Source organism: Cyrtonyx montezumae, unplaced genomic scaffold, assembly GCF_038088225.1.
Source record: "Cyrtonyx montezumae isolate F1298 unplaced genomic scaffold, pur_monq_1.0 scaffold_31, whole genome shotgun sequence".
Classification (NCBI taxonomy): domain Eukaryota; kingdom Metazoa; phylum Chordata; class Aves; order Galliformes; family Odontophoridae; genus Cyrtonyx; species Cyrtonyx montezumae.
The window spans coordinates 2,704,689-2,728,321 of record NW_027072036.1 but is presented as its reverse complement, the minus strand read 5'-3'; the positions used below and the strand labels follow the sequence as shown (position 1 = coordinate 2,728,321).

General features: G+C 47.8%; 4 protein-coding genes across 5 annotated transcripts; 2 read left to right on the top strand and 2 right to left on the bottom strand.

The window, feature by feature from the left end:
- Positions 1-754: 754 nt before the first annotated feature.
- Positions 755-2,749, top strand: SYF2 (SYF2 pre-mRNA splicing factor). Its single transcript, XM_065744577.1, has 6 exons — positions 755-884; positions 1,245-1,370; positions 1,622-1,739; positions 1,859-1,949; positions 2,358-2,456; positions 2,558-2,749. Exons 1-6 carry the CDS (start codon positions 762-764, stop codon positions 2,721-2,723), a joined length of 723 nt encoding a protein of 240 aa, XP_065600649.1. The 5' UTR covers positions 755-761; the 3' UTR covers positions 2,724-2,749.
- Positions 2,750-3,110: 361 nt separating this feature from the next.
- Positions 3,111-7,937, bottom strand: RSRP1 (arginine and serine rich protein 1). 2 transcript variants are annotated; one of them, XM_065744524.1, is made up of 6 exons: positions 7,743-7,936; positions 7,519-7,574; positions 5,797-6,420; positions 5,349-5,503; positions 3,998-4,078; positions 3,111-3,630 (listed from the first exon to the last, which is right to left on the bottom strand). In XM_065744524.1, exons 1-6 carry the CDS (start codon positions 7,829-7,831, stop codon positions 3,448-3,450), a joined length of 1,188 nt encoding a protein of 395 aa, XP_065600596.1. In that variant the 5' UTR covers positions 7,832-7,936; the 3' UTR covers positions 3,111-3,447. The 2 variants fall into 2 exon arrangements, with proteins under 2 accessions (XP_065600596.1, XP_065600597.1); XM_065744525.1 differs by lacking the exon at positions 3,111-3,630 and having other exon boundaries at positions 4,037-4,480; positions 7,743-7,937.
- A 241-nt stretch (positions 7,938-8,178) lies between these two features.
- On the top strand, positions 8,179-12,858 carry TMEM50A (transmembrane protein 50A). Its single transcript, XM_065744573.1, has 7 exons — positions 8,179-8,250; positions 8,361-8,464; positions 9,846-9,958; positions 10,701-10,768; positions 10,954-11,046; positions 12,082-12,142; positions 12,462-12,858. Exons 2-7 carry the CDS (start codon positions 8,372-8,374, stop codon positions 12,505-12,507), a joined length of 474 nt encoding a protein of 157 aa, XP_065600645.1. The 5' UTR covers positions 8,179-8,250; positions 8,361-8,371; the 3' UTR covers positions 12,508-12,858.
- A 1,527-nt stretch (positions 12,859-14,385) lies between these two features.
- Positions 14,386-21,643, bottom strand: RHCE (Rh blood group CcEe antigens). The gene is made up of 10 exons (XM_065744339.1): positions 21,509-21,643; positions 20,843-21,041; positions 20,477-20,627; positions 20,004-20,145; positions 17,225-17,382; positions 16,794-16,931; positions 16,440-16,570; positions 16,209-16,288; positions 15,109-15,182; positions 14,386-14,640 (listed from the first exon to the last, which is right to left on the bottom strand). The coding sequence occupies exons 1-10, from the start codon at positions 21,630-21,632 to the stop codon at positions 14,614-14,616; spliced, it is 1,224 nt and encodes a 407-aa protein (XP_065600411.1). The 5' UTR covers positions 21,633-21,643; the 3' UTR covers positions 14,386-14,613.
- Between the last annotated feature and the right edge of the window lie 1,990 nt (positions 21,644-23,633).

Below are 23,633 nucleotides of genomic sequence, written 5' to 3'. Positions count from 1 at the left end.
GAACCAGACTTTGCCAGTGGCAGAAACTGAAGTTAAAAGAGAACAGAGATCGCTGTGCGCGCCAGAGCTGCACTGCTTGTGCTGCATTTCCCTCTGCTGGAAGGAAGGCTGGAGCTCAGAAGATCAGTGTATGACACAGCCCCAAACCTTCCGGGGTTTGGGGCGTTTCTTCAAGAAAAAATGCAAACTCTTGAATCTTTCTGTAGAGAGTTGGCTGTGCAATGCTGCACACACAGAGATGAGTGTCTATGGGCTTGTCAGTACCCCCCACACGTGCTGCTTCCTCGCTTTGAGCAGGTTTACATCGCCCCATTGATTCCCCAGCAGGGAGAACGTGTAGATATGCATCGATTTAGCGGTGTTTGTTGAGCACAGGGTTATCTCACGCCCTCAGCCGCTGCCTGCCCGGCATCTATCGGCGTCTTCAGCACATCAGGAATGTTAAGATCGCTCTCCAGACGGTCCTCTGTCGGTCTCCGGACCGCTCCTCATCACAACGCATCCCCGGGCTGAGGAAGAGGAGCCAGCCCCACCGGGGCGCCGGTACCTCCCGTCCGCCGGGGGGCGCTCGAGGAGAGCACAGCCCCGGGGAGACGCGTGTTGGGAGGAAGCGGAAGTCCGTGTTGGGGCGGAAGCGGAAGTGCTTTCTGTGCGGAATGGCGGCGGCGGTGACGTCTCTGAGCGGTTTGGGGGACCCCGGTGATGCGGTGAGGCGTGGGTTGGGGGAGGGGCTGCCGGCCCTTCTCCGCGTCGGTGGCTGAATGGGGTTGTTTCAGGGCTCCTCGGGCTCGGAGGACGAGGCGCAGCCCGGCCCGGCGGCGGCGGCGGCGGCGGCGAAGCGAGAAGAGCAGCTGCGGAAGTTCCGCGAGCTCCACTTGAAGCGGGTACGGGACGGGACGGGGCCGGGACCGTTTTCACGCGCGCTGCCCGTGTTACGGGAGGGGGGGGGGGGGGGGGGAAGCAATGGGGGAGCGGGGGTTTCCAGTTCAGGTCGGGCGTGGGTCGGTTGGGCACGCTGCCGCCCCTCGGGGATTCGTTCCCTTTGCCGATTCAGTCCTCCCCGTACGGAGCAGGGGGGGATTGATTTTGGAGCCTTTCCTGGGGCAGGAAGCAGGGCTCGGCCTTGTGCAGCTCACTGAGCGAGCTGCTTCCGTCACCTAGGATCTGGTTTTTGTTTACTGTAGTCGTTTTTGTGATGGAGCACTGTTACGTCATCAGGTTGTTAACTGATCTTTTGTTCCTAGAACGAGGCTCGCAAGCTGAATCACCAGGAAGTGGTGGAGGAAGATAAAAGGCTCAAGTTACCGCCGAACTGGGAGGCCAAGAAAGCTCGGCTGGAGTGGGAGCTGAAGGTAGAGGAGAAGAAGAAGGTAAGAAGGGCATAGTTGTGGCTTTCTGGAGCCCTGCAGCAACACTCCTGTCCCTGACAGGAGGCTGGAGAGCTTTTACAGGAGCTGCCTCGGGTAGTGTTTCCTCACCTCCCCCAAAGAAAACTTAATTAAGCCTTTGATTATGCATTTTTTAATTAATTCTGCATCAGAGGCTGACCGGATTGATCCATATAAAGCTCGAGTTTAATCCTTGGGCGTTACATTATTGCTCAGCATTTGTGCTCTGTTAGGAATGTGCAGCAAGAGGAGAGGACTACGAGCGAGTTAAGCTGTTAGAGATCAGTGCTGAGGACGCAGAGAGATGGGAAAGGAAAAAGAGGAGGAAAAATCCAGATCTAGGATTCTCAGGTAGGTTTAACTACATAATTGTCTGCGTTCTTAATGAACACCTTAGTTAATATTCAAATTGTGAACTGAATTGTGACATAGAAGACTTCAGCTTAACAGTAATTTGTTTTCTTCTGAAGATTACGCAGCTGCTCAGTTGAGGCAGTACCAGAGGCTGACTAGGCAGATCAAACCTGACCTGGAGCAGTACGAGAAGCTGAAGGAGCAGTAGTAAGTGCCACTTCAGTCCTCTGATCACTGATGCTCTCACACGTACTCTTTGTACTTTAGCATGACTCTAAGATGCATCACCTGCTTGATAGTCTACTCCTTCCCCTCTCTACTTCAATAGGTAGAAGATAGCATTGCAGTTTGAGGTGTTTTTCCTTTCAAGCCCATCATGGCTGGCTTTCAGCAGCATTGTGTCAATGGGAAATCATTTTGATGCACAAGTTGTTTTCTTTTTTGGGGTTTTTTTTTGTGTGTGTTCTTTTGGTTTCATTTTTGAAAGCTCTGCAGGGTTTAAGAGGCAGACTTGGTATCAGAGATACCCACGTGTGCACTCCAATAGAAATACTTGAAGTGCATCTCAGTCAATACCACATTATAAACTGCTGCTCATCTTCTACTGTTGTCCAGTGGTGAAGCACTCTATCCAACATCTGACAGCCTGCTCCATGGAACTCACGTGCCAGATAAGGAAGGGATTGACAGAATGGTTGCAGATCTTGAAAAACAGTAAGTAAATGAGACAGCAGCTCCATTTCTGTACGTGACATTTCTTAATTAAGCCCACAGCCCCACCCGCAGGCCTTCACACACCAACACTTGTCTTCCAGGATTGAGAAACGTGAGAAGTACAGCCGCAGACGTCCTTACAACGACGACGCAGACATTGATTACATCAATGAGAGAAATGCCAAGTTCAATAAGAAGGCGGAGCGCTTCTACGGGAAGTACACGGCTGAGATCAAACAAAACCTGGAGAGAGGAACAGCTGTCTGAACTGATACCCAGCAGTGTGTGCTCCAGCCCTCTACCTACTGCAGTTTTATGTTGTTATCAGAATACTTTGTAGTCCTCACAAAGAACAGCATTGCTTACAGATGTGATGTGCAGTGTGCAGCTGTATAAGCTTTAGGTGTTCACAGCCAGCTCCTCCCAGTTCACGTTCTAAATAAACTCACCCTGATTTAAAGTGTGTCAGTATCTGAAAATGCTCGTTTAGCGAGATGAAAATACGTATCAAGAACCTGATACGTGTTACTCCACCTATTTAATAGCACTCGGGCAGTCTTCCACACTGGTCTCACTTCAGTTCTGTACAGAGCTATTAAAACAAAGGCTTAAGATGGAACAGTGATGAAAGGTCCAATACTTGACACACCCAGATGCCAGTGCAAAACTAAAAGTTTACTTCCTTCAAGTAAACAGTTACACAATGTAATCAAATTGTTCAAGTTAACAACTACTGAACTATTCTTTAGAAAAAAGTTACCCACCTGTTAAGTTCTAGTCCATTAAAGCAATACAAAAATATTTACAAATATACACAAGATCCCATCTGTGGCTTCTGGATCACTGCTTTACATCTGAAAGAGAAACCTAAGATTCCAAAATTAAAGAGATCAAAATAAATACGTCAACGAGCCTTCAAACTGATCAGAAAACTTTAAACATCACTACCCAAGTGTGCACTATACAGCAGTCTGATGAGCTCTGAGATCCTCTAGCGTGCTCTGAACAGTGTGCATTTGGGTGAGAAGTTTAGGAACTTTTTCTCCTCCTTCTTGACAGGAACCCACTGTCCATAAGGACTTCCCTTTCTGTCATCTTCTCTTCCTGGAGATATTGATGGTTCTTTAACAACATGGCTTGCAGGCTTCTGCTGTACTGGTTTTGCCATTGTATTCTGGAAAAAATAAATGGTCTTTAAGAATACTATAAGGGTAAAGAATGTACAAAGACCCAACAACTTCAAGGATTTGTACTGACAAGACACCTAACTGATTCAGAATAACCCTACCCCCCCAGTTCTGTATTACTAAAACATAACCAAAGATGCAAATTCAAGAGCATATGCCATAAGTACGTTCCCACACACAGAACACTGTGTGCTTCAACACTACACTAGCACACACAGTACTGCTGAAGTACTGATCCAACTCCTTCAGGAAAGGAGCTGTGAAAACTGAAGTGTCAGCATTACTAAGATCTCTGATCTGGGAATCACTGCTACGGGAGGGATCCATGATGGGACCTTTGCAAAGTGCACTTACATTAGGGCTGAAAGAAATGCTCCGTGCAGTTATTCTCTCCATTCCACTTTTGGTTATGACTTCTGTCAGTCTTCCAGGTTGCTAGAGAAAAGCACACAGCACTTCAGTGGGAGGATATAATACTCTGCAAGTTAAGGCAACCTTCAGAAGTTAATAATTTCCCAGTACAGTTGTTTCAGATATTTACAACAAAAGTAGCCAGGAGCTACCACATATGCAAATAGATCAGTGTTGAGTTCTATTTGAAAAGCAGTATTTTTTAATCAAGGCCCTTGTGCCAATTCACATGACCTAGTATCCATGCCCCAGTTACAGTTTTTATTAAATATTCAAATGATTCAAAGCATGGAATGCCATACAATGAAATGCAGTGCCAGAGTTAAGTCGCATGAGTTCTGCACATTAATCCTGCAGAGCTTTGGATAACAACAATAAACTTATCTGCAAGTGGTGCAGGCCTCTTCTTCTGTACTCTCTCAACATCTGGAATATATTGCATATATTATGAAAGGGATGCCTGTACCATTTGTCTAAAACCTACAGACAATTTACTTCCATTTGAAATAGCAGCATTGAATAGATGTAACAATTATTGCAGCTTTGTATTTAGCATCAATCAGATTAACACAGCCAAACTAGAGTTCAAGATGCTCGAGTTTCTCCCTCCCTTAAATTCACAACAGCTACAGCCCACGAGACCCTTAATTACCAACAGATTTTCTTCATCATGTCTGGAACCATAGTCATGATTTCTATAAGACAGAAATAAAGCATGTAAAATGCATTGTGTGTTCGGGTATGTAACTTCTGGGAAATAGTTTATTACATATGAAAAGCTTTTAACAGTTAGAAAGGTTTTTTACCAAAGAAATATTCAACAGGTTTGCTAAGGAGACTGTTTTAGGTCAAGAAAAAATAGTTTCTGTAGTGAGCAATACCACACTACCATCAAGAAGTTCTAAGAACTACAATTCTCTCCCCTTCCTAATGTGGAACACCAGGGGAAAGCCTGCATGCAGCACAGAGCCACAGCACAGCCCAGGTTGGAAGGGACCTTAAAGATCAGCCAGTTCCAACCCCCCAGCCATGGGCTGGTTGCCACTGGGACCCCATCCAGCCCTGCCCTGAATCCACTGCCCTTCAGCATCCAGCATTAATTGCAGTGACAAGCAAAGTCTACAGCTGTTCCTACACACTTTTTAGCATTCTGATAAATGTCAGTTCTCTGTTCAGGAAGCTTGAACATGTAATCCCAAACTCCCCAGCTCAGAAAAAAGAACCGTGGCTCATCCATGCAGACCACAAGTCTTTAGAAGTGTTTACCTTTTCTTTGAGAACACTCCATACTTACCTCATCTGACTCCCCAGAGTCCTCGTGTTCTTTTTTAATGTTGCTGGTCTCTTTAGAAGCAGTACGGCCCTTCAAGCTTGCAGGCAAGACTATATTTTCTGTTCCCAGAGCTTTAGCAGCATTAGCCTTCGCAATTTCCAGGAGCTCCTTCTTTTCTAAAAGAAGAATATTACCTCATGTTTGAAAGCAGAATTCACCAATTCATACAAACCTAAATCTGCAGCTACACTGCCTCTGCACCTCATTGTCAACTTTGGTGGATTTTCATCTCAACTCGGGAGATTTAGCTTGACTCCTATTTCCCCCTCCTCTTAATACGTTTTTATAGCTACACCAGAATTTCCTCACCATTTGCTATCACCAGATATGCTCTACAAAGCAACTACAGAGACTACAATCTGTCTTGTTTATGAAGTGCCTGTTTCCACAGTGCTCACACCCAAAGTACCTTTTTCACTCAAGTGCAGGGGTGACCTACTCCGAGATCTTGTTCGTGACCTGCTCCTCCAGCTCCTGTAAGCCTCAGGATACACCATGCGCCCAAATCCATAGTTCCTTCGGCCTCTTGAACGTGACCTGCTTCTTGAATAGGACCTTCTGTAGTATGATCTTCCACGAGACCACGACCTACTGCGTGAGCTGTACCTCGGAGGAGAGCGGTGGTACCTCCTGTAGAGCCTGGCGTGGTATCTTCCTCTGTACCTCCTGTAGCCACGTGACCTCGAGCGGCTCCTGGAATAGGAACGGGAGTATCTTCTGTACCTTCGGGAACTGTTTCTTCGATCCCTTGATCTGGATCTGGACCGGCTCCAACTCCTGGAGGAAGCTGAAGAGGACGAACTTGAACTGGACACTGAACTGCAGGAGGACCGTGATGACGACCTCGATGATGACCTATCGCAGCTCCTCTTGGATCTCAAACAAGAATCTCTTTTCTTCGGTGAACTGAGAGTCGAATCACCCATGAAGTTTGCCATATCACTGCTCTTCCTAACCACCACTTCCTCCTTGCAGGTCCTTTCAGAGCCCGATTCTGTTTTTATTGTTGTTCTGCAATACCCGGTCTCTGTTCCTGGGCAGGGGAGAGAAGCAAATGAAGAAGGAAATTATTTACATACAGCAATTTACATATACACCGCCAGGAAATATTACAACACAGGCAAAAAGTTCAAGGACATTTAAACACTTTTTTTTCCTGACAATTATCAGTGTGTTTCACACGTAACTTTAAGCAGCATCATTTCCTGTCTCATAGTCAGACTCCTGGAACGTACTGCCCAGGGAGGTGCTCCAGTTACCATCCCTGGACGTGTTCAAGAAGCATTAAGACCTTGTAATGAGGGACATGGTTTGGTGAGGAAATATCAGTAGCAGGGGGGCAGTTGGATTTGGTGATCTTGGAGTTCTGCTCCAACTGTGCTCATTCTATGATTCTGTAAAAGTTTAAAAAGGCTATAGTGTAAACCACAGGCAGTTCTATTCAGAATTCTGAAAGGTTTCTGCTGGCTTTAATACCTTTCACACAGCGTAAACACACAGCTACAATGAAAAAGCTGCAAGTTACCACTACTTATATACCCCAAACGAAGTTTTCAAGGGATTTAAATTCCTATCTGATCTAAGTGCAGTCCATCGCATCTGCAGGTACAAAACAGACACCTGCCTTCCAGGTCAGAGCAGATTTAAGCAGATTTAATGCTTTACTTCCACAGATCCAGGGAAGGCCAATGAGTGCGACCAAATCACACTACAAGACTTGCCCTGTAGAGTCCTACACATTCTATATACACAGCAAAAACACAGCTAAGAGATCACTGGGTGTAACTCGTTAAGTATACACATTAAGACAGCTTCTCTATTCAAGACCTGTCTTTTATAACTACAAAGGTTACAGTGCAAACATCCTACACGATTCACTCTGCAGAACAGAGGCGGGCACTTCACGGAGTTCGGATTCACCTCTTACTGTTAAGAAAAGCCATCAAACCGGCTGTAAGGGCTGAGCTTAATCAGTAAACAGCTGAGGGAACCCACACCCGTCACCTCCAAGCAGGGGCCAAGGTCACGGGCACTGAGCAGCGGAGGGTAAAGCCTACGTGACCCACCCCACCCCCCCCCATCAACTCACAGCACAGCAGCACCTCACGTAAGGCCTCGGCCGGGCACTTACCGCTGGGGGCCGCGGGACATCCGCTCTGTTGACTCCCGTGGGACCCCACGGCACTCCTGCAACGACACAATGGCGAGTGAGGCGCGGCCGCACCACAGCCCCTAAGTACGCTCCCCTCCCCTCCCCCCACCTCAATCATCAACACCGCCGTCCCCCGTCCCGTCCCGTCCCATCCCCCACCCCACAGCCCCGAGGCGGCGCCGCCCCCCCCCCCGCGCCCTCACCCGCTGCACGCAGCCGGGCCCCCCCCGCACGGATCCTGCTCCGACGGCGGCGCCCGAGGGGACAGCCCCACTTCGTGAGTCACGCCCATAGCGAACCGGCCGGGCCCAGACAACGCGCCGCGATCCGAACCCACGGAGCTCCGCACCAACGCTGCCCTCCCGTCAGCGACCGAAGCGCCGACTGAGAGCGACCGCGAACCTTCCAGAAACTCCCTCCCCGCTTACGTAACAGAGAGAACAGAGCATGCGCGGGCTCGGCTACGTGCACAAAGCCAGCAAGCCACGCATGCGCACTTGCACCGATCGCCCAACTCCCCCCTCCCCCTCCTTGTTACAGCGCACGCGCAGAAGCGCGCGGTCGTCACTCTCTTGGCGCGTTACACGCCTGCGCTGGTCCGGCGGGGAGCAGCCGCTGGCTGTCGCGCATGCGCACTGAGTGTCGCACATGCGCACTGGACGCGTCGGCGGAGCGTCGTTGTTGCGCGCTGGAGACGGCGGAAGCCGTGAGGTGAGCGCCGCGGTTGGGGTCGGGCGGGAACGCTGTGGCGCGTCTGTCCAGAGCCGTAAGTCCGCTGTGGTGAATTTCTCTCGTGACGGAAACGCGTCGTTTTTCCGCAGAGCGCTGCGAGATGTCCGGTTTCCTGGAGAGCCTGAGGTGCTCGGAGTGCGTGGATTGGGGGGAGAAGCGGAACACCATTGCCTCCGTCGCCGCCGGAGTGCTGGTACGTGTGAGGAGCTCCGGGCGGACAGGGCCGGGCACGGCGCGGAGCTGGGGGGGGTTAACGGTGCCTCCCTGGGTGGACCGGTACGGGCTGGGGGGGATGAGCCGTGAAGGGGGTCCTCCCCCTCTGTTCTGCGCTGGTGAGGCCTCGGATGAGGTGTTGTGTCTGGCCCTGGGCTCCTCGGAACTGCTGGAAATGATAAAGGAGCGGAGCGTTCCCCCCCCCTGAAGATGAGCAACCTGACACGATTGCAGGGCTATGAGGAGCGGCTGAGGGAGCTGGGGTTGTTCAGTGTGGAGAAGTGGGAACCTCAGTGCACTCCACAGCTTCCTGAAGGAAGCTGTGATGAGGAGGGGATTGACCTCTTCTCACAGGCAGCAGTCAGAAACGGAGGAAACAGCCACAAGTTGGATCAGAGGACGTTTAGATTGGGCATAAAGAAAAAGAGTGCTCAGGCACCGAGGTGGCCTGCCCAGGGAGGTGGTGGAGTTACCATCCCTGGCAGTGTTCAAGAGGTATCTGGATACTGTCACATAAGGTTTAGCAGCTCATGGTACCAATAGTGATGAGTGGATGGTTGGACTGGATGATGTAGGTCCTTTCCAACCTTGTGATGCTGTGATTCTATGAAAGTAATCGCAGAACTGGAGGGGTTGGAAGGGACCTCCAGAGATCATTGAGTCCAACCCCCTGCCAAAGCAGCTCCCAGCCCAGGTTGCACAGGTAGGTGTCCAGGCGGGATATGGAGATGGTGATCAAACCCTGTGCATCCAGTGCTGTAAATAAAGGGAATATCTGCTTGACATAACCCATTGGAGTGTCGGGTTATCTTGTTAGGTTTCTTGGCTTCACCCCTATGGGGAAAGGCTGAGAGTACTAGAGCTGTTCCGCCTTGAGAGAAGATGGCTCAGAGGGGATCTGATCCACATCTATAAGTATCTAAGGTGTGGGAGGCAAAGGGATGATGTGGTCTCAGTGGTCCGTGGTGATAGGACGAGGGGAAAATGGCCACAAACTGAAGCATAGGAAGTTCCACATAAATTTGTTTAAGAACTTCTTCACAGTGCAGTAACAGAGCACATGAGCTGCACACAAAAGGTGGTGGAGTCTCCTTCTCTGGAGACATTCAGGACCCACCTAGATGCCTACCTGTGCAACCTGGGCTGGGAGCTGCTTTGGCATGGGGGTTGGACTTGATCTCTGGAGGTCCCTTCCAACCCCTACAGTTCTGTGATCTCTTGGAGCAGCTAAATCATGGGATTTGTATTTAGCTCATACCTAGCTAAGCTGATAGCAGTGGCAGTAATGCTGTGCTTTATGGTTTTATTTGTCAAAACTTTTCTATCTGTATGTTAAACTGTGCTACTTTTGTTCCTAATAGTTTTTTACAGGATGGTGGATAATCATAGATGCAGCTGTGAAGTACCCTACCATGGAAGACTTCAACCATTCGTATCATGCCTGTGGGGTTATAGCCACCATTGCATTCCTGATGTAAGTGAAATGTCTCAATCAGAGCAACACGCAGCCAAAACGTCAGAATTTAAAACAAAGAATGTGGTCTTCAGATTGAGAGATACTTGAAAATGACAAGTCAGTGTTTGAGTGTCACTAATATCACAGTGTGGTTTGGGTTGGAAGGGGTTTTAACAATCCCGTGAGTCCAACCTTAATGCCATAAACTGGGACACTTCTGGGCTCCATGCAGCCTGGCCTTGGGCACCACCACAGTTGGTGCACCCACAGCTCTGGGCAGCAGTGCCACAGCCTCACTGCCCTCTGAGTGATAATGTTTGTCCCTAACTTCTCATTCAAATCTCCCCTTTTAGCTTAAAGCCATTCCCTCTTAGTCCTATTCCTATGCTCGTTGTAAAAGAGTTATTTCCCTTCTTCTTACGTTGGGGTCCCCAGAGCTGAACCCAGCACTGAAGTGTGGTCTCATGAGAGCAGAGCAGAGGGGGAGAACCACCTCCCTTGAGCTGCTGGTCACACTTCATGTGATGCAGCCTAGGATAACGTGTCATATTTGTCTGTGGTAAGAAGCCATTTCAAAAATGGAATAATGTATAGATTGAAACATTAGAAGTATTTGGAGAAATGTTTAAAGTTTTAGTATTGTTCCACATATAAAGGAATGCATTGCTGTCTAAAGGAGTGTCTGAGGAGTTTCTCTCCTGCTGTCTTAACAACATTTTCCTTCTTGCTTTATTTATCTTTACCCACTTTGCATGTACAGGATCAATGCAGTGTCCAATGGACAAGTTCGGGGTGACAGTTACAGCGAAGGCTGCCTAGGACAAACAGGTACAGTGGTGTGCACGTAGAAATACACGACGTCAGTGCTCCTTGGATGAGCTGTAGTACCTGTACCAGTGTGTGTGTGTGTGGCTCCAGTGTGTCACAGAAGGTGCTGTGAGACCAAAGCATCCTGAAGGTGACGAGTGTCTGTACTCGGAGACGGGCACAGAACACCCATGTGTCTTCTGCAGGTGCTCGGGTTTGGCTGTTCATTGGCTTCATGATGGCTTTCGGCTCTCTGATCGCTTCCATGTGGATTCTGTTTGGAGGCTACGTTGTTAAAGGTAGGATACAGCGTGGCCTGACCTGGTTTACGGATGCTTAGATTGTTTCTAAAACAGATCCTGTTCGAATATTGTGGTTCCCTAAACACTGCCACATTTGCTTTTCCTGCTAAATGCCCTTTTTGCTGTTTGTGAGATCCATTTTTATCTTTTTTCTAATGTGCTGAGAATTTGAAGATCCCATTTCTGTTATTTAAGTCCTGGTCAGTCTTGTTTTGTAGGGCATGAACCTTGCAGAACCCTTAGCAGAAACAGAGGGCTCACTCACGTTGGGAACTGCCCTGAATTAATTGAATTACATACATTATGAAGGAATAATTCGGAACCAACGCCTGTTTCCAGAGTTAAAGTGACGAATTTGTGCAAGCTGTTCTCAAAGCCTCTACATTAAGCCAGCAAGAAATTAAAATAGCTTGTAGAAGTTCACACCCTTCTTTATAGCATGGTCATTTTATGAAGACAAGTTTTGATGTGTCATAAAAGCTGCAGCAGATTGCTCCTGGCTGTGACACCGAAGTAGACAGAAAGCTGTTGCTCAGCCCTGGAACTGAAGTGAATTTCATGCTCATTAAATTCCATTCTCTTCAGTTTTGGCATCTCTCAGTTCACAGGGGATTCTCCACCTGGGCATGGTCATTTCATAATTACCTAATGTGCCCTTCCGTCTTGTGGCTTATCAGCATCTTTACACAAGTGCAGAACATGCAGTCCCACACAGTAATTGCAGTCCTCACGAGTGTTAGATTTGAATGCACGTCTTTGATGATTGTTTCAGGTATTTGGAAAGCTAAATAACTGGGGGGGAGGCACAAAAGCCATCGGCATTAGTTTGCAGTGGGGTAACAGATGGGAAGGAACCCTCTTGTCAGGGGGAAACAGACACAAAAGATGCATAGTGCTCTCTCAGTGCGATCCAAGACAGATTTGTTCTGCAGGAGCAGCAGCACTGGGACTCTGCTGTAAGATGGGGTCCTCCTGAAGAGAGAAGGACTTCTGAAAAATTAATGGTGTGTTGTGTTTGTTTGTTTGCTGTAGAGAAAGCAGTGGTGTACCCAGGAATAGCTGTCTTCTTCCAGAACGCATTCATCTTTTTCGGGTAAGCTTCTCCCCCTTCCTTCACTGTGATAAAAATAATCACACCTATAACATTCACTTCTTACCTAAATCATTTTTAACAATCAAAACACAAACTTGCTGCACTCTGGGTTTTATTTCAGCTCTATTTTTTTGCAAGTAAATGATGTGGGTGAACAGACTGCAGCTCAGGGCACCTGATGATCTGCCAACGTAGGTTGTGCTGCAGGGACACCACGTGGGTTTAGAAATATCACAGCTTGCTCCCAGAAATAATGTATTTAAAACACTTTGTATTTCATCTCCCTTCCATCCTCACGTGCCTTTCTTGTTTTAAACAGAGGGTTGGTCTTCAAATTTGGCCGCACGGAAGATCTGTGGCAGTGAGCACCCCACAGTGCGTTGGCCACCTGGGTTTTTTTAACGGTGTCCTCTGGAAATTTTGTAAAACCATTTTGTATGCAGTGCCCTTCAGTGGTGTCTAAAGGTGAAACGTGGAGAAGTGAAATCATAGCATTAAAAATCCTGGATCTATTGTTTTTAAGGAAAACAAAACAGTTATCACAGCATTTAAGTCAATGTGTTTCTGACCTGTAAAACTGCTCCAGGCAGCAGTGCGAGTCACTTTTGTATGATGTTTGCTCTGAGTAAATAGGATAGTGGAAGATGAACACATTTAACCATTTAACACTCTTTCTATGGTATTTACAACCCAAGACCTACTAAAAATGCTTTAAACCAACTTTTTAACATATATTTATTAAGTATTTCCTATATCTGGACAATATAAACAGTTCTTCAGTTTCAAAATTGATTGCTTTGTGTTTCTTCTTGCGTAAAGCTCTGTTGCTTTGGACTTTTATTTCCCTGAATGTTGAACATAGTGATGGTGTCTCTGGTAAATTACTGCTGATGCAGTCACTCTAGAGGTGCAGGTTTTGGTTATGTAGCAGTCTGGCTACATATACTGCAAGGAGCTCAGCCACAAAGCTTGCAGTAAACTTAACTGCTAACCACACTGAAAAGGGAGAAGAGCACTCTTCATCTGTGAGTTAAACCAGGGACAGCCCCTGTGAGACAGAATTCTGATCCATACTCATTTGGACTGAGTTACAAGAGGAGCTGTTCTGGCCCTTCCTGTACATACATCTTGCTTACTTGCTCAAGAAATCAGGGAGCAAAGAGATGTGAGAGACAGAGGGAGGAAATACTATTCCTTAAAACCATTCCTGCTGGAGGACAGCATAAGCACATAAGAAGTTATGTACGTTGGGGTGCTGGAGTGGAAGGAACTGCAGGTCACGAGTTCAGCCTGCATTGCAATACTGGCAGGGCAGTAATGTGCTGAATGTGTGATAAGGAGGCATTAAATGCGTGGGTATCCACACTGAATGGCACTGTCAGCTGATAGAAGCTGTGTGCAGCTGATAAATAAGATCACTGCCTATTATGTGACCTGGAAGAAGGAAACAGCAGCAATTCCTGTGCAAGTAACCTGCAACGCTGTCTCAGCTTCCTTTAATGGCAGTGATCTGCTTTGCTCATTTCCTAATGAATGGATGGAGGTCAACAAACATTACTGCAGTGAGCATCAGTCCTCTCTTGTTTCCAGTGTTATGTTTTTCCTAATTCTTTCATTTTTAAGCCAGCGTGCTGAGTAAATAAAAACAGCCAAGGTTCCACTTCTTTAATTATGTAAGCAGTTAAAGCAAAAAATTTGTGAACTACTTTGAAAGCAAAGAAAAACTTAGGACCACCAGCCATTTAAAACCACGTTTACACAGCATCCTCTGCTCGGGCAGGCTGTGGCTCATGCGCCAAAGCCCCTGCATGCCTCAACTGGAGCACTCTACAAGCTGCTGTCTACTTCACTGCGTTCCAAGCAAAGGTAAGGCCTTCAGCTGGCAGTGTTAAAGGAAGAGCTTTCAGATCTTCTCCAGGTTGACCACCCACCCCCACAGTACAAACCCATCTGCAAGCACAACGTCCAGATGGGCTGCACCGAGTACAGATTTTTCTCTAGGCAGAAAGCTCACAAGTTCAGTCCGTGATGTGGCTCAGTTATCAAATCCTTGCTTACCAGGGCCTCCAGCAGAATTAATGTGACTTAAAAACAAGAACTCCAGCACTCTGCTACATCAGAATAAGCATGTGCTCCACAGGTTTTGACTTCTAAACCTCAGCACTAAATACAGCCTCCTTAAAAGCTTCCAAGCATTTGGATGGATAACAGCAGCTCTCTGTATGCTACAAAAATTATTCAATGTAAAATCATCAAAACAGAAAAGAAAACGGGTTATAAATTCTCCATCTGTAAATGTATGTGCTGATGGTTTGGGAACAACAAACATTTTGTTGCAGACTTTTCACATGTCCATTGCAAGGTCTGTTTTAAGTGTGATAATTGATAATGAAGTGCTCTTTCATCGTAGGTATCTGCTTTCTCTAGTGTCAAACACACATTGCTCAGCTCTTCCGTTTGTGTTCGTCCATTCAAAAGCCAACAGCCAAATGAGGAAACTGTGAAGACAGATGTTCTCACATCAGAACATTTTATCCATCAACATCAAACCAACATGAGGAAAAGGCATTGCAGAACCTTATCAGAACCTTATTGCACATTCCATGGTTCTGTTATAGGATGACATCCAACACCTAAACGTGCACAAGGTCTGTGTTTATGCACTCGACAGCCAGGAGTTTTCATCAAAAGAACCCTCCATTCCACTGAGCTGCCTTGTAAAAATCCTGCTCTGACTGGCCCTCGTTTCCTCAGGGAAGCACAGGGTGTCCCAGCATTGAGACTGTGACAACAAAGATCCTCTTAGATTGAGCCATGTGCCCACCAACAGGAATGCTGTCTGAAGAATGCATACATTTATAACATCCGGGCTTCAGACAGTTGAACACAAAGCAGGGCACTCAGAATGTACCCTGAAACGGATGCTACACATACTGCCACGTGGTTAATTTTACACTGAAACTCACCTCCCAGTAATTCTGGTCCTCAAAGTACTTGGATGCAGGGATGGGCTTCAACAGTGGGAAGTTTAAGATGAAACCTGTTGGTAGAAACACACATATCAGACACATTTATACACATATGGAAAGGGGAAGTCTGAAGTATTCTTACTAACACACATCCAAATGTCACGCAGATCAAAACACACCATCAGAACAAAACACTTCAGTGGAGCCCCGTGACTCAGGTTGACCTTAAGTACAGAGAAGCTTGTCTTTAATTCAGAGCAGCCCTGGAAAAAGTGCAGCTGTCACAAAACCAGCAATGCCACATGAGGAACACGTGAGTCCCGATGATCCCAAAGCACCAGCAATCAAAAGCACAGTGCCTGGCTCATGCAAGCAAGCTGACATGAGTGGAGCTTTGCACATTCACAGCAACTGGCCTAAATACAGTGACAGGACAGGGGCAGTGGTTCTAAACTAAGAGGAGATTTAGGTTGGATGTTTTTCACTCAGAGGGCAGTGAGGCACTGGAGCAGGTTGCCTAGGGAGGTTGTGGACGCCCCATCCCTGGAGGCACTCAAGGCAAGGCTGGATGTGGCTCTGGGCAGCCTGCTCTGGTGGTTGGTGACCCTGCCCACAGTGGGGGGGCTGAAGCTGAATGATCTTTGAGGTTCTCTGGTGGTTGGTGACCCTGCCCACAGAGGGGGGGCTGAAGCTGAATGATCTTTGAGGTTCTTTTCAACCCAGGCCATTCTGTAATAAAAAATGAGAAGCTCCAGGCAGGCTCTTTCTATCACTAAGACAACACCAAGACCTAAATGTATTTTCACCCTCACACATCTCCTGTCTGCAATCTGTAGGCAGCTGTTAAGCATCTGTGAACTAAATTTCACCAGTGAAGGAATGTCACTTCAAAGCCTATCCATGAAGAGCTCTTGGTGTTACCAATTCCAACTGTTTCTTCCACATAAACCATTTATCTGCAGACGCCCACTTTGGCACCCCACTGCTGCCTTTCTGCAGAGGACACTGACACAAGAACAGCTGCAGCAGGAAGACACAGCCCTTGCCCCAAAGGAAAACGTGGCAGACGTTCCTGAAACATGTTTTTCCATGCTTACCTGTAAGAAAACCTGCTATCAAGGCAGCACTGATGGTGAAGCAGAAGGCACCAATTCTAAGGATGACCACGTAGTCAGAGCTGAAAAGCAAAACAAGTGTTTGACCTTTCCCAGTCGCTGACTCTCACATGAAGGCTGTGGATGTGTCTGCCCCGTGCATGGATTTTCTGTCAAAACCCTCCAATAAAGATCAGACAAACGTATTACACTTAATGGCAAAAATTTGTGTACCTTGGTAATCCAGCCTGGATGTCTATTACCATGAATACAACCTGGGTAAGAGCTCCAAGCACAGCAGGCAAGCCAAACGTGAAATGAACTCCAGATGCATCGTGAATCTTGAGAGTAGGGTTCAAGCAATTCTGGGAAGAGGAAGAATTGTGGTACACAAGAACACACAATGATAACAGTACTCTGTCTGTCTTAGAGTTAGGAAATTAACTTTGGTCTCTTAATGTGCAATCCTACATTCTGGACAAGACTTCAAGTTTGCCAGCTGTAACCTCTTTTACCTTGGGGTGTCCCACAATGGAAAATAGGTTTACAGAGCTTTTACAAAAAGGAATTTAAGGTTTTGAGCATTACCTGTAAACAGAATGATCCTACTATGCTTATCACACTAGCAAGCAGACCCAAAATCATTGCAATCCAGGGAGACTTGATACTCTCTGCTGCATAGCCAATAGTAACCCCACCAGCTAGTGCTGCACTGTGGATATGAGCCTGTAAAACAAACAAAAAGAGAGAAAATTCAGTCACAGCTTGTTGTACAGCAGCACATCGTGGATCCCTGTTCTCGTGCAAGTGGGATCACTTTTGGGTGAATTTGGACTTCTGTAAGTTACCATCTGAGAGTACCATTCCAAGTTACAGTTTCTTCTGCTTGGCAGCACAGTGGTGACTGCCAGGCATAAAACTTGGATTTGTTTTTATTAAATAGCTATTATGTCCTTCAGAGTATTACTGAGAGTAACAGAAAAACAGCTTTTCCATACAGTGATTCTCTCATGTCTTACCATTCTGAATTTTCCATCCTTTGTGGTCAGACCAGACAATGTGAAGGCAGTTACAGCACTCACAGCAAGTGCTAAGCAGGTGTTGATGATCACTTTATCCTTTTCCAAAGCTAGCATAGAATTGAAGCTTGGCCAGAACACCCAAAGAAAGAGAGTGCCTTGGAGACAAAGACAAAGCAATTATCATCTTCCCTAAAACACAGGAAATCTACCACAGGCTGTCTCTGGATGGCTCCAGCCTGTATTTCTGCACTCATTTCAATTCCCTCCTTGTGACCGAAGGATAATTCCTGCCCTCTGCAGTGCAGACAGCCCCAGGAGCTGTCTGCTACACCAACACCTTCCCCACCACAGCTCTGCTGGGATCTGGCTTGTTTCATAGAGACAAAGGCAGCACGTGCTTAATGCTTCCCAAGAACACCTTTAACATCAACTTTGTCACATGTACAGTCCACTTAAACAGAGGTCTACAAGTGGGAGCAATTCACTGTTCATTTCCCAACCATTAGCTCTGCACAGACATCAGAAAGCAGGTTTCCAGAAGCATCAAAAGCAATGACACCCAGGAAAATTCAGTACTATTGAACAGAAGAAACTTTTGCTCCAAGATCCTTGGGCCAAAATTTCTGCTCCTTTTCATGGACCGGTTCAAAACTAGCAGCAAGAGAGTGAAAGACAGCCAAGGAGCAAGAGAAGGCAGTGCACATGGTATGAATCACTGTAGGGACATTCAAAACACTCCTTGGAATCTCTTTTACCTTGGCAGTCAGCATAACCATCACTGCTTGTTTTGCTTCTTGGCAGGTTTGAAGAGAAAAATAAATAGGATGTATTGGATCTTGAGAGCAGAAATACCTTTTACCTCTTTGAGGACTGCTCAAGAGGAGAGTTAAACAAACAGTGGCCACACAGCTTGAATTAAGGAGACTGTTTCACAACTCAGCTGCAGACAGCTTAACTTTTTTGTCATCTGTACAGACTTATCTACAGAACAGCTATGCTCTAGTGAAAGGATCAAGTAGGAGAATTCATTTTACTCCTGTGAGATCACTACCTGTGACCACATGGGCTTCTCTAACAACAGGAATGAAAAGACTCTTCTTCTCCTATGACCCAGACCCTAACTGTCAGCAGGTGGGAGTCTCACTTCTTCAAGCAAGTTAACTGCTTGACAGGACGCATCTTTTGGTAGTGCATATGAAAACACATGCACAGATCAAATCCCAACCAGCAGAGGGAAGCAGGCATCCTCACACCAAATCCAGCTGGACCACTTCTTTCAACCTTACGCCTCTGCTCCCAGAGCTCTGTACAGCTGTAAGTGCTCAGATGACAGCACAAACGAGCTGCAGTTTATTTTGCCTTATCTAGATGTTGTGCTATTTCTGTCAAGGATATATCCCCTGAGAAACTGCCTTCTTCACGAGCACACTGCTTGCAGTCTGCCCTCAAGGGCAGGTCATGTTACGTCTGTTTGATTTTTGGTTTTCTTTTAGCAGTATTCTCAATCTGTGGGTGATTCTACAGCTGTAAAGCTTGCATTGCAAACCTCCCCACCATGGACAAGAAAACAAGCTGCTTGCAGTGTTATTGTTTATAGACAGTTCTTTGAGTTCACTCCTAAAAGATATTTGTGAGGCACCTTGCAGCACATCAGCACATTCATTGCAGCAATAATGTGCAAAGTAAAAAGCACTTGCAATTTTATCCCGAACTCAAAAGCAAATTCTCACAGAGCTGATAGTTGTTGAGGTGCTTAGAATTTATTGCAGCTTTGAGCACACAGAAACTATCAAACTTATAACTAGAGGGAAGTTAACATTGCTGTCTTCATCAGTAAAACAAACACCACGTGTGTCTTGCTCACCATTGCTGCTAAACTTCCTAATGTGAAAAATACCTCCATTCCCATTCTTGTATTACCAGCGCCTTTGGCTTCTTTCTGGCTTCTCTTCCTCCCATCTTCTCTGCCTCTTACTCATGTTTCTGTCTTCCTGTCCACATATTAATAATATTTTTTAAGACAGTTTCTGTGATTCCTGTGCCACAGCAGCAGTCTGTACTGTCCCCTCTTGTTTTGTGCCAGCCCAGTTTCTCCCTGGAACTCAGTCCTGCAGGATACCAGTTACCAAAAAAGTGAAGTTCTATTAAATGCTGAACCTGTGTACCACCAGCCCTACTTGGTTTAAGCCCTCTTGAGAATTTAATGTAATAATTTAAGCAACAGCCAGTGCTGCTGAGCTGTCTGTGACTGAATTTCATTGTGAACACGTTGCATCTCTTCATTGGTCTGAGACAAAGCTGGTCAGGGGAAGCAGCCCATAGCCAGAGTGCGGTGAGCGGGTGATCCATGCCACACAGCCCAACAGTTACACAGCAGGAGTCACAATAATGAAGAAACTAAATGGCTGCTTCAGTTAAAAAATTGAACTCCCATATGTTGAGCCTGTCACCGCTCGGACCCTTTCTCATGTGCCTGTCTGCATCCCGTTCTTCAGCAGGTTTTTATCTGACCACTTGCAGGACGAGGCAGGGACTGTATTTTCCTATCACTGCACAGCACCTTGCTGTAGCAAACAGCTTTTCAGCCCCAGATGGGAACTGTAAGCACCACTGAAATACAACTCATAACCTCAGCACATGGGTCCCCGACCAACACGTCCAACAAGCCCGAAAGACACAACTAGCTGAGGGAGGGCAGTTAACCCGCTGCTGTGCTTTCCCTTTGCTCTCACTGCCATCTCTTTTCCCAGCTGAAGCATTAAACCAAATGCCTCACCCAACATTGACAACAAATCCGACTTTGGAGTACTTGCATTCTTCTCAGACTTTGGTGAGGGCTCAGAGAAACGTGAGGAGACGGCCAGGCCGAAGTAGGCCCCGAAGAGGTGAACGTGCACCAAGCACATACGCTGCTCCACCTGCACCGATAGAAGAATTAAATCTGTAAGCTATCCTACACCACGGGATATAGTTATGATGCAGACCCTGATATAGTTCACTCGTGTAACCTCCTTATGAAGAATTCATTGTCACAGTCACTCGCTTTGTGCTTGGAGGTGTGACTTTTCAGTGCCACGTTCATTTATCTGAGCTCGCTGTAGCTCATACACACAGCGTTCATCTGCACAGAGCTTGGACTGTGTTTACACTGCATGTTAAATGCAGCTCTGCCTCTGCTCGTGTGTCATGCAGTGTTTCTCAGTCCCCGTGGAACTCTCCCCCACGTTACTGGAAATCATAGCACCGTACCTCCAGGAAATGCATTTTGATCCATGTGCTCACATAGAAAACTATTATCTCTACAACTGTCATCACGATTGATTGCATGGGATTAATCTTCCCAAGAACAGCTCCAATGGAGATGACCACAGCAATCATGCTGGCAGCAGCTTCCTCTATGCTGCAATGAAAGCAAGGAAAGAAGAAAGAAAGATATCTATAATTTCATGGCAGGGCTGCGCTCAGGCAATGAAGAAAGAACAACAGATAGAGGAATGTATTTGACCCTCCAAAAAGTCTACAGATGACAGTGCTAATTCACAGACAGCTCAATGCTGCAAGGGAGAAAAAAGCCAGCAGCAGCTCCAGGTTGCAGTTCAAACAAGAACTAATTACCTGCTCAGATCACCTTCTCCTGGAAGGTGGGTAATCCTCTTCATCAGGAAAGCTAATGCATTTTCCATCAGAATGGAGCACTGGATGCCAAGGACGATGATCAGGAGGTTGAAGCCGGTGCTGCTAAAGCTGTACCGTTTCAAAAACGTCAGGAAAAAGCCAAACCCAAAAATCAGCATGTGGCTGACATCCTGCAAGTCTGTGTGACAGAAAAGAGCAGAAGAGCAGTGCAGTGATTCAAGCAAACCACATTTCTGGCTTTAAAAAAGGACAGTTAACCAAGAAGTCTTTAGATTAAAAAGTTGGGCCCCGTCGTGAACTTGTTATAACAAAACCCAAAGCTTTCTTCTCTTCCATAAGGAAACAGAAAGACATTGCCACACTCACATTTCATTTTAGAATGAAACTCAGACCTCACCAGAGCTCTGCACTCAGAGCAGTGCCTGCCCTCAGAAGTTTGCATGTGTACGCACACACACTGCAGCAAACAGATGAGCAGTGCCATTTCTACCACGTACAGTGACCAAGAACACAAGCAGGGCAGCAGAAGGGCAGCACGAACATCCTCCATCCACTAACAAACACAAAACTGCCCATCCCAACTCTACTGCAGCGTGAAATAAAAGCAGGCGCCCATCCATCCTGTCACACAGAGAGCAGTCTCACCTGAGTAGGAAATGTACGCATTCGAATCTGAGAAGAGAAGGTAAAAGAGGGCCATGAACACGGCTTCCAGAGAAAGGATGAGCCACGGCACGCTGCTTCGGAAGCTGCGGTGGAGAGCAGGCATTGTGCACCAGGTGATGCACAAACACGTTAATATTTTCTGCTATGAGCAATGTTTGAGTCGCCTCAAACCAACAGCAAAGGCGGGGGGGGGGGGGAATAAAATAGAGATAAAAAGCCCAGGAGGCATCGGCAACGAACGCTCCTTATCTGGCGCACGTCAGGAGCCCAAACGGAGCCGACATGGACTGAACTGAAAAGCTCTCACAGACAGAGCCGTATCAAACGGTCAATACTGGAATTCTCCAGGGCACCATCCCCACAGTGCTCCCACTGCTGCTGCTCACGTTCAGCTGGATGGAGGAAAGCACGTGGCCCCACAGGAGCGGGATGCTGAAGCTCATGGCATATCTTTTTTCCTTTACATCGCTTGCAGTCACCCTAAACACGAGACCCTCCACCTACAGCTCAGGAAAAGCTCTGCTGACGTTCTGGTTGTGGTTCTTGGGTTGGTTAAGGCTGTATACCCAACACTCACGTTCCCCTGGGTAACCCCAGGCCTGGAAGCTGCAGGCAGACACATCGCAGGCTTTATAACTGAGAACCAGCCTGACTGCTTCAGATCTGTGTTCACAGCATCACAGAGCTGCAGGGGTTGGAAGGGACCCCCAGAGATCACGGAGTCCAACCCCCTGCACAGCAGCTCCCAGCCCAGGGTGCACAGCTCAGCAGCCAGGAGGGTCCTGAACGTCTCCAGAGGAGATCCACCACCTCTGTGTGCAGCTCCAGTGCTCCATCAGTGCACTGAGAAGAAGTTCTTAACACATTTATGCAGAACTTCCTATGCTTCAGTGTGGCCATTTCCCCTCGTCCTATCACCACGCACTGCTGAGGAGAGCCCGGCCTCGTCCCTCTGCCTCCCGCTCCTCAGATATTGAGGGACGTGGATCAGATCCCCCCCGAGTATTCCCTCAAGGCTGAGCAGCCCCGGCTCTCTCAGCCTTTCCTCAGAACGGAGGTGCTGCACGCCCTCGTGCAGATCCCAGTCTGCTCTGTACCAGAACCGGACGCAGCGCTCCAGGTGAGACCTCACCAGGGCAGAGCAGAGGGGGAGGATCCCCTCCCGTGACCTGCTGGCCACGGTCCCACTGCGGCTACACAGTACTCTATGCCCGTGGGCTCTCTGCAGCAGGAGCTGCGGGCACACGGACAGCGCCGCGCGCGGAGGGCGGGAACGCCGCGGCGACGCAGCCACGCCGGAAGGGGCGGGGATGGCGGCGGGTCCGCCCCCGCTCCCTCTTCCCATTGGCTGAGCGCCCGCCCCACCCACGGGGCCTGCCTTAGGGACGGGCTTCCCATTGGCCGAAGGCTGGCCGCTCTCCCGGCCTCTGATTGGCCGATCTCCAACTACCGTCCGTCTTTGGGCCGATCGGAGCCGGGACGGCCACGTAGCCCCGCCCCCTTCCTTCCCCGCCATTGGGCCGCTCTGCTGCCACTCTCCTGACGGTGTTTCGTTGCTGCAGTCGCTCCGCTTTTCGGTTTTCTTTTTTTTTTGTTTTTGTTTTTTTTTCTCCTGCCTCCCTCCTGTGGGATGGCGGGACAGGGCCGCGTTGCTGTGGCAGAGCAGCGCTCCCTGAGGTTTACGACAGTGATTTGTCAGCGAGGTTGTCAATCAAGGGTGAGGGGCGGCCCTTCAGCGCTACGGTGACAGAGGAAATTAAGCCCTCCTTCTTCCGCTTCCGAATGGATAGCTGAGCTGTCCTTTGAGTTTTCCTCCTCTTTCCCATTGGACAGCCTTGCTGTCAATCGCAGCACGGGACGGGAACTAGCGCAGACGGACAGAAGGCGGGAGGAGAACCAGAACTGCTTCGCGATTGGTTAAAAAGCCGTCAATTCACAAGTCCTCTTCCGTGACGGGTTCTTGTGGCCGTCAATCAAATGCGTGGGCGGGACGTTCGATGACGTGGGGCGGGACCAACCGCCCGCCACTCTCATAGGCTGTCTCGGCCGTCCGTTTGTCTATCCCCGCCGTCGATTGGTTGAGAGAGCCGTCATTCTCGCGCTG

What these genes read in the sequence shown, in the direction of transcription:
- SYF2 (XM_065744577.1), top strand. Translation starts at nt 762, where the DNA reads ATGGGGTTGTTTCAGGGCTCCTCGGGCTCGGAGGACGAGGCGCAGCCC. An exon ending in AGGTAGAGGAGAAGAAGAAG is followed by an intron (nt 1,371 to 1,621) that starts GTAAGAAGGGCA and finishes GTGCTCTGTTAG; the next exon opens with GAATGTGCAGCAAGAGGAGA. An exon ending in GAGAAGCTGAAGGAGCAGTA is followed by an intron (nt 1,950 to 2,357) that starts GTAAGTGCCACT and finishes ACTGTTGTCCAG; the next exon opens with TGGTGAAGCACTCTATCCAA.
- RSRP1 (XM_065744524.1), bottom strand. Translation starts at nt 7,831, where the DNA reads ATGGGCGTGACTCACGAAGTGGGGCTGTCCCCTCGGGCGCCGCCGTCG. An exon ending in GGCCCGGCTGCGTGCAGCGG is followed by an intron (nt 7,575 to 7,742) that starts GTGAGGGCGCGG and finishes GTGTCGTTGCAG; the next exon opens with GAGTGCCGTGGGGTCCCACG. An exon ending in CCTGCACTTGAGTGAAAAAG is followed by an intron (nt 5,504 to 5,796) that starts GTACTTTGGGTG and finishes TTCTTCTTTTAG; the next exon opens with AAAAGAAGGAGCTCCTGGAA.
- TMEM50A (XM_065744573.1), top strand. Translation starts at nt 8,372, where the DNA reads ATGTCCGGTTTCCTGGAGAGCCTGAGGTGCTCGGAGTGCGTGGATTGG. An exon ending in CCGTCGCCGCCGGAGTGCTG is followed by an intron (nt 8,465 to 9,845) that starts GTACGTGTGAGG and finishes TGTTCCTAATAG; the next exon opens with TTTTTTACAGGATGGTGGAT. An exon ending in AACGCATTCATCTTTTTCGG is followed by an intron (nt 12,143 to 12,461) that starts GTAAGCTTCTCC and finishes TGTTTTAAACAG; the next exon opens with AGGGTTGGTCTTCAAATTTG.
- RHCE (XM_065744339.1), bottom strand. Translation starts at nt 21,632, where the DNA reads ATGCCTGCTCTCCACCGCAGCTTCCGAAGCAGCGTGCCGTGGCTCATC. An exon ending in GGAGAAGGTGATCTGAGCAG is followed by an intron (nt 20,628 to 20,842) that starts GTAATTAGTTCT and finishes CTTTCATTGCAG; the next exon opens with CATAGAGGAAGCTGCTGCCA. An exon ending in GGATTTGTTGTCAATGTTGG is followed by an intron (nt 17,383 to 20,003) that starts GTGAGGCATTTG and finishes TTTGTCTCCAAG; the next exon opens with GCACTCTCTTTCTTTGGGTG.